The sequence below is a fragment of the Lynx rufus genome, unplaced genomic scaffold (assembly GCF_022079265.1).
Source record: "Lynx rufus isolate CCGP_SWC_20201006 ecotype Redwood Valley unplaced genomic scaffold, mLynRuf1.p SCAF_1, whole genome shotgun sequence".
Lineage (NCBI taxonomy): Eukaryota > Metazoa > Chordata > Mammalia > Carnivora > Felidae > Lynx > Lynx rufus.
In genome coordinates, this window is record NW_025814823.1 from 85,062,681 (window position 1) to 85,072,029 (window position 9,349).

At 37.2% G+C, this 9,349-nt stretch overlaps 1 protein-coding gene across 1 annotated transcript; it reads right to left on the minus strand.

Moving 5' to 3' along the window:
* Positions 1-7,948: 7,948 nt before the first annotated feature.
* On the minus strand, positions 7,949-8,917 carry LOC124508902 (olfactory receptor 2AJ1-like). Its single transcript, XM_047075599.1, has one exon. It carries the CDS (start codon positions 8,915-8,917, stop codon positions 7,949-7,951), a length of 969 nt encoding a protein of 322 aa, XP_046931555.1.
* Between the last annotated feature and the right edge of the window lie 432 nt (positions 8,918-9,349).

Genomic DNA, 9,349 nt, shown 5'->3' on the forward strand with positions numbered 1-9,349 from the left:
TAGAGGAATAGGAGGCCACAGGACAAAAACATCTAAGATTAGGTAAATATGGCAACAGTATCCCAATTTAAGAAAAAAGCATAGAGGAATAGTAAGGCACAGGATGAAAGCATCCAATATTAGATAATCAGGGTGGAAGCGCCCCAACATAGCACAATAGCAGAAAGCTGCTTTCACAGGAGGGATGGACCAGAATAGGTACATAGGTAAACAGGGCTATAGACCACAGTAGGGTGAAGTTGCCAGGAGTGGAGCTAATTATCAAAAGAAAGGTGCCTTGTTGACCCTGAGATATCATTCTCTATTTGTCTTATCCCCTAGGCAAGCTAAGATAAACAGACACGGTGCCTTGCGCCTGCTGTAAATAACCATCTGCACAGTGACAGGATTTTGTTTTGTATTGATCCAACCCCCTAACACCGCAAACCTTCGAAACTCCCTTTATCTCACACACATGAACTGATGTTCACATTTCATTATCTCTTTGTGCACATTCATTATGCTTGTAAACCTTCTGGTGTTAATAAAAACGGATCAAGGACCCTTAGTCAGGGCTCTTGTCTCCTCCTGGACATTAGCCTTTCTTCCATTTTAATTCTGTGTCCGGTCTCTTGCTGGACAAGAGAGAACCCCAGACTCACAGTCTACAACACTAAAGGAATTTGTGACCACTAAACTAGCCCTGCTAGAATTTTATGGGTGACTATTTGAGTGGAGAAAAAACAAAACAAAACAATTTATTTCATAGCTTTCTATAGTTTTCAGTGTATAGACTTTTCCCCTCTTTGGTTGGGTTTATTCCTAGGTATCTTATGGTTTTTGGTGCAATTTTAAATGGGACTGATTCCTTTATTTCTCTTTCTACTGTTTCATTATGAGTATAGAGAAATATAACTGATTTCTTTACGTTGACTTTGTTGAATTCATGTATAAGTTCTACCTTTTTTTTTGGTGGAGTTTTTCAGGTTTTTCACCTAGAGTATCCTGTCATCTGCAAAGAATGAATGTCTGACTTCCTCCTTGGTGATTTGGATGCCTCCTATTTACGTTTGTCGTCTGATTGCTGAGGCTAGGACTTCCAGGACTATGTTGAACAAGAGTGGTGAGGGTGGACATCCCTGTCGTGTTCCTGACCTTACAGGGAAAGCTCTCCATTTTTCCCCACTGAGGATGATATTAACTGTAGGTCTTTCATATGTGGCTTTTACTATCTTGAGGTATGATCCTTCTATACCTACTTTCTTGAGGGTTTTTATCAAGAATAGATGCTGTATTTTGTCGTATGCTTTTTTTCATCTATCGAAAAGATCATAAGGTTCTTATACTTTCATTCATTAATGTGATGTATCATGTTGATTGATTTTGGATCCTGAACCACCACTGTATCCTAGGAATAAATCCCACTTAGTGATGCTGAATAATTATTTTAATGTATTGTTGGATCCAGTTTTCTAGTATCTTGCTTAAAATTTTTGAATCCAGATTCATCAGGGAGATTGGTCTATAACTCTTCTTTCTAGTGGGGTCTTTGGACTAAACTTTGTGATTTTTAAACCGGTCATATTTGTTATTAGTGGCTCCCAGTGGAGGAGGTTTTACCAAGACTTATACCAAACTACTGTTTGGTTGTCCCAGACACATGGAAAATAACAATATGTCTATTTAGGCTCCCAGGGGACTGCTAATTACCTGGCTCTTCAGCTCCCCAAAACACTTGATTTACAATTCTGACATTCAGAAAGCCCAGGGAGGTGAGAACATTAGATACATTGTATAGACCCCCCCAGGGAGAAACTGAGAGTTTTGTTGTTGTTGTTTGTTTGTTTTCTTTTTGTTGTTGTTGTTGTTATGTTGTTGTTGTTGTTGTTGTTTGCCTACCAAATCTGAGCTGAGCCAGAAAGAATAGCCTCCAGGAATGGTTGTTCCCTCAAATAAAACTGCGTTTGTTTTATGTAGTCCTGGAGGACTTGTGAAATCCAAGTCATGTCAGCTCCCAGACCTACATGATTTGAGGGTTTTTCCTTGTTTGGCAGCAACAAAATTTGGGATGCTAGATGTCCAGATGAGCTCCTTCCAGATAGAAGCTAGAGAATAGGTTTTATTGCTGAGGTGACCGAGAGAGGAAATTCAGGGGAATTTTCCAGTGTTTTTTTGTTATTGTTTTTTTTTTGTTTTTGTTTTTTTGTTTTGTTTTGTTTTGTTTTGTTGTGTGTGTGTGTGTGTGTGTGTGTTGTGTGTGTCGGGGGGAGAACTCCCAGGAGGATAACTATAAGCCCTTACTGTTCTAGAAGCTCTACCTTCAGACAGTACCTAGGAAAGCATACAAAGACTTTCTAGAGATAAACTGTGAGATGGGCATTTTTGCCAGCTCCCTCTCCACTTACCTGTAGTTATATCCAGGGGGAGTACTTTCATGCTCATTTAACAACTGTTTATTTGTTTGCTGGTGTTTGGTGAGACTTGAGATCGCAAGTCCCATGAATATTAGAGCTAAGCTATTTCCATCCCTACATGGCAGTTTCAAAAATTGGAGCGCTAAATGTGTGCTCCAGACCAATCTCTCCTTAGGAAGATTTTTTTTTTAATTTTTTTAATGTTTATTTATTTTTGACAGAGAGAGAGAAGGAAAGCATGAGTGGGGGAGGGGCAGAGAAAGAGGGAGACACAGAATCTGAAGCAGGCTGCAGGCTGTCAAAACAGAGCCCGACACAGGGTTCAAAGTCATGGGCCATGAGATCATGACCTGAGCCAAAGTCAGAAGCTCAACCGACTGAGCCACCCAGCACCGCAAGGAAGAATCTTCATGTTGAAAGTTCCCTCCTGATTATAAGGCAATGTTCCTTGGGTGAGGTTAATGGGATAATTGTGTCTCAAACTTTAATACCTGTTTTGATTTGGATATTTTCCCCTGATGTATAAGAGTCAATCAACGAGTTATTGGACACCTCTCAAAGGAAATTGATCAATGCATAGATGTATATTCAGGGTGTTCATGGGGGGAGGGAAATTAAGAAGTCATCTTGGTGACATCATTCTTCAGTTCTTTTGAATACATAACCAGAAGTGGGACTGTTGGATCATCTAGCACATATATATATATATATATAGAGAGAGAGAGAGGAATCACAATACTATTTTCCTCAGCAGTTGCACCTTTTTACAATTGCACCAGAGTGCACAAAATTTCAAATTGCTCCACATCCTCACCAACACTTGTTATTTTCAAGTTTTTGTTTTTAATAGTAAAATTTAAAATATTGTGAAGTGATGAATCACTCTGGCTTTGATTTTCATTTCTCTAATGATAAGCTGAGCATCTTTTCATAGTCCCATTAGTCATTGGTGTATCATATTTGGATAATGGCCTATTCAAGCTTTGTATTCATTTTAATTGGGTTATTTTACATTGTTGTAAGTTACTTGTATATTTGGATTTTAACATTTTATCAGATATATGATTTGCAAATACTTTCTCCCATTATGTAGGTTGTCTTCTCACTCAGTCCATTGTATCTTTGGAGGCACAAAAAGGTGTAAGTTTATATAGCCCCATTTATCTATTTTCCTTATGTTGCTTATACTTTTGGTGTTACATTCTCATGTTGTTGTCAAATGCAATGTCACGAAGACTTCCTTGTGCTTTCTTCTAGGATTTTTAACATTTTTGGCCTTTCAGTTAAGTCTTTCAATTAAGTCTTAAGTCTTGCCTATGTGTCTGTTATTTCAATAGTACTTTTTTTTTATTTATGTCTGTGACTTTGTAATACATCTTGAGTCACTTAAATTTGTTCTTTTCAAAGATTGATTTGACTATTCAATGTCCCTTAGAATTCTATGTGAATTCTAAGATACATCTTTAAATGTCTTAAAAATGCTTTTGAGATTCTGAGAAGGATTGCATTGAATCTGTAGATCACTTTGGATAGTATTGATCGGGACTGGATTGAATCTATAGGTCATTCTGGGTGGTCTTGATATCTTAACAACATTAAGTCTACACAGGGTATTGTTGTTTTCATTTATGTGTGTCTTTAATTTCTTTGAGTAATTGTTTCTAATTTTCAATAAATTTGTAGTTTTCACTTGCTTGGATAGGTTTATTCTTAAGTATTTTATATTTTTTTGTGGCCATTGTAAATATAATTGCTTTCTTAATGTCCTTTCTATGTCTCTTATTGTTAGTGAACTGATTTTGTATAATGAAAATCTGATGAATTTAAATTATTTTTTTGTAAAACTTAAAAAAAAATCTTTAGTGTTTAGACTCTTAGAGCTACCAGTTCTAACACATTATCAGTTTGTTCTCTATAATTAACTATGGGGTAATGGATGTGAGATGGATTAAGTATGTGATAGGCATTAAGGACAGCATTTGTGATGAACACCAGGTCTTGTATGGAAGTGTTGAATAACTTTATTAGACACCTGAAACTAATATTACATTGTATGTTAACTGGAATTTATTTTTTTTTTAATTTTTTTTTTCAACGTTTATTTATTTTTTGGGACAGAGAGAGACAGAGCATGAATGGGGGAGGGGCAGAGAGAGAGGGAGACACAGAATCGGAAACAGGCTCCAGGCTCTGAGCCATCAGCCCAGAGCCCGGCGCGGGGCTCGAACTCACGGACCGCGAGATCGTGACCTGGCTGAAGTCAGACGCTTAACCGACTGCGCCACCCAGGCGCCCCTGTTAACTGGAATTTAAATAAAACTTTAAAAGTATATAGGTTTGCTTGTTTACGTATAAGCTCATGTCATCTACAGAGATAATTTTACATGTTTTTTTTTTTCCAGTTTGGAAGTAGTTTATTTTTCTTGACTAATAGCTCTGTCTAAAATTTCCAATACTATGTTGAAGGTGAATAGTTGAGAGTGAGCATCACTGTCTTGTTCATAATCTTAGAGAAAAAAACTTAGTCTTTCACCATTGAGTATGATGTTTCATGCTTGGATTTTTATATAAGGCCTTTATTACATTGAGGTCATTTCCTTCTATTCCTAGTTTATTGAGCGGTTTTATCATGAAAGTGTAAAATTCTGTCATTTTTTTTTTTTTTTGGTATATTCACTGAGGTAGGTATTCATGTAATCCCTCCCTCTTTATTCTGTGGTGTTTCACATTGATTGATATTTATATGTTGAACCATCCTTATGTTCAGGAATAACTCACTTGATCACGATGTGTAATCTTTTTTTTTAAATGTTTTTATTTATTTTTGACACAGAGAGATACAGAACATGAGTGGGGGAGGGGCAGAAAGAGAGGGAGAATCTGAAGCAGGCTCCAGGCTCTGAGATGTCAGCACAGAGCCCAACACAGGGCTCAAACTCACGGACTGTGAGATCATGACCTGAGCTGAAGTCGGACGCTTAACCGTCTGAGCCATCCAGGCGCCCCGCAATGTGTAATCTTCTTAATGTGCTATTGAATTTAGTTTGCTAGAATTTGTGGATATAACATAGATCATGTTTTCCGTTTTTTTTTTTCTTTCCAGAATTCTCATATCTGGCTAGACACTTTATCGATTTTGCTTCTGTATCTGTTCATTGTTTTTTCCTACTTCTTTGTTCTTTCTAGGAACTTGGGGCAAAATTCCTTCAGGTCAAAAATTTAGTTTTTACCTGCATTTATACTACTGCTAATTTTACTATATTGTGTTTTCACTTAAACTAGTATCTTTGTCATAATATGTTCACTTGATTCATTTTAATTTTTGTTATTAATTCATAATGCTGGTATTTTGCCTATATTATATCTTTGGGAAATCTTAACACTTGTGCTTCTGATGGAGTATTTATTCCAGTTTTCTGTCTTTCTTTATAGGTGGTTGCAATTATTTTGGCCTTAGAGCTCCTACCCTCAGGAACTCCTGCCACTCTAGTAGTTGCCAATGAAGTAGGATGTAATTCCACGTCACTCTAGAATATACTAGAAGACTTAGCTGACTATGCCTCTTTGCTGCCATGTGCAAAAAAATTAGGAATAACAAGTGAGGGCAACAAAGTTAACTGTGCTTCTTAAAATACAAGGAAAGCATTCTCCTTAAGCATAGAAAATTCTTTAAACCAAAACAATTAACTGCCCCCCCAAAAAATACTCCACAAATTTATGAAAATCTATAATTTATGAAAATATATCTGTATTATAAACTAGAGTAACAAAACTTTGGTTCAGGTGATACCCATTAGAAAGTGAGGAAAATGTCTGCTATGTACTACACTGACTAAAGAAAACCACAACTGCCCTGTTCTTCACTGACCTCACTAAAAGTGTGCATATATTTAATATCACAAATTTTCCATACAGGGATTATAGGAGGGAACCAGAGGCTGATAGTGTTTAATTTTTTTAATTCTTTTTAATAATTACAACATTTATTTATTTATTTATTTAATGTATGTATGTATGTATGTATGTATTTAAAGAGCATAGGGACTAGGGGTGGGGAGAGGGGAAGAAGGAGAGAGAGGGAGAGAAAAAGAGAAAGAGAGAGAGAAAGAGAGAGAAAGAGAGAAAATCTTAAGCAGTTTCCACACTCAGTATGGAGGCCCAATGCAGTGCTAAATTCCACAACCCCAGGATGATGACCTGAACTGAAATCAACAGTTGGACACTCAACCAACCAAGAGTTATAGCACCCAGGTGCCCCAATAATTGCAACTTTAAAAAATTTGGGTTTTATTTTTTTTATTATTAAAGTAGCAAAGTCACATATTTTTCTTGAATAAAATTTTAAATTGATTTTATATACTAGAAGAAAGATTTGTCTTGTTTTGTTTTGTTCTTTGTTCTCATCTTTGACCAAAGGCTGCTTTTAACACTCAGCTACTTCGCATCCAACTTGAAATAAATATGGTACATCTTTGTCACCTATAAAATAAAGCCTTAATTACCATGCATAGGAGAAAGCTCTTAGAAAAAGCTTAGTTCACTGGCTTTCGTACTGTTAAATGAGTTTTCTGGCTTTCAGATGCATGGATGTGTGTAACATAAAACTTAGGGGCCCCTGGATGGCTCAGCTGGTTAATCCTCCAACTTCAGCTCAGGTCACGATCTTGCGGTTTGTAAGTTTGAGCCCCACATCAGGCTCTGTGCTGATAGCTCAGAGCCTGGAGCCTGCATCAGATTCCATGACTCCCTCTCTCCCTGACCATCCTCTGCTCATGCTCTGTCTCTCAAAAAATAAATAAACATTAAAAACTTTAAAAGCAAAACAAAAGACTTTCTTGTTGCCTCCACTGTTCTAACCAATTTACATACATTAATTCTACCCCTCTCATAAATGTTACAAAGTAAGTAATATCATTTTATTCCAATTTCTCAAATTGTCAGGTTCTGTCCTCTTGTTTTGTGCTGTTTACATTGTAAAATGGGTACAAAGTCAGAATACAACGAAAACTGAAAATTTGTTGAGACCAAGATAAAGGAGGCATGTTTATATTTTGTTCCTCATGAAACAAAATGCTGACTACTGGGTTGCAGGTGTATGAGCTTTTGCCAATCTGATATCTGCTTTGGTAATTCAAGGAAGATTAAATTATTTTAATTCCATAACAGTTGAGTACTGCTGTTAGAAATTATGCTTCCTCATCCAACCCTGAATTTGCGAATTCTGGCACTGTTCCTAGGAGCAGCACACACCTTCTTATTCAGAGGTATGTTTAATGAAATGAGTACTTTAATTACTTGGGCATATATGAGAAAGAATGATGCTCTGTGTTACTTAGAAAAACAGTGTAGTTTCAGGATTTCCTGTTGGAAGAACTGAATCTTTGGGTGGTGTTGTGAGGACATCAATAAGTTATTTTAAGTTTTGTTTTTATTTTCACACAATAAGGGTGTTGGAACAAATGCCTCTCATATATCCATGATTCCCATGTTGAATTTGTCAAGTCCTAAAGGATCTTAAAGACAATTCAGAGAAATATGCTAACATATGGTTATAATTAGGTGTAGCAAGCTCGGTGGTTTTTCACCTTTTTCAGGAAGCATCTACTAATGACTATACTCTTCATAGCTGCTATTACATCCTTGTTTCTCAGGCTATAGATGAGAGGGTTAAGCATAGGGGTAAGAATAGCATTAAACATAAAGAGGGACTGGTTTATTTTGGGGGTCTTTGAGGATCCTGGCCTCATGTAGACTAATACAGCAGGACCAAAGTAAAGGCTGACCACACAGAGATGGGAGAAGCATGTGGCCAAGGCCTTGTTCTTGCCTTCAGGGGAATTCATGTGGACAACAGCAAGGAATATACGGATATAGGAAGCCAGGATAAGACTCAGAGGGATGAGGACCACCAGAAAGCTTGAGACCACCACTGAATTTACATAGGCTGAAATGTCCTCACAAGTGAGCTTCAGGAGTGCCATGACCTCACACAAGAAGTGTGGGATCTCTCGAGGATGACAGATGGGCAAGTGCATGACATAGGCTGTATGAACCAGTGAAGTTATTGCCCCTCCGACCCAGGACCCAATGACCATCTGTTTACAAATGGTATGGCTCATCATGACTGAATAACGCAGTGGATTGCAGATGGCAATGTAGCGGTCATAGGACATGAGGGTAAGCAGAAGGCACTCAGAAATTCCCAAGGTTAAGCTGAATAAGATCTGGGATCCACAACCAATCTGTGATATGGTTCTCTTCCCTGAGAAGAAATTTGTGGCCATTTTGGGGACAGTAGTTGAGATCAGAGCCACATCAATAAGGGAAAGCTGACTGAGCAGGAAGTACATAGGACAGTGGAGTCGAGAATCCAGCCAGATGAGGAGAATGAGAACAGCATTGCCTATCACAGCCATAAGATAGACCAGAAGAATGAGGAAGATAAGGATCACAAGGTGGCTGAACTCAGGCCAGAGCCCCAAAAGAATAAAATCTGTGGTGACAGTCTTATTGTTTTTCTCCATGGCCGAACATCATGGCTCAGAACACAATGGTAAGAACACTGTTCCATTTGATGTGTTATTGCACATCTGGTCTACTTTTCTTACTCCCAGGTCTCCTCTGAATATGTTCATGCTGAATTCTTTCCTTGTTGTGATCTCCTTAGTATTATTAACTTCTCAATATATAAAGTTTTCATTAACTACCACTCATGAATTATTTAATAAACAATGATTTATACACTGTATCTGCTATTACAAATGGTAATCACTAATAGTAACCAAATAAGAATACAAGTACACTTAATGTTCTATCAACTAAAGGCCAATCAATTTGATGAAAATGTATCTTGTACATTTCTTAAAGTATTTAATAATTCACCATCTTGAGGTGCTGTGCAGATATAACTTCAACAGAAGATCTATGATCATTTTAGATTTAGAAAAGTCAACATT

Excerpts from the sequence above, each read along its gene's own strand:
- LOC124508902 (XM_047075599.1), bottom strand. The coding sequence starts at position 8,917 with ATGGAGAAAAACAATAAGACTGTCACCACAGATTTTATTCTTTTGGGG.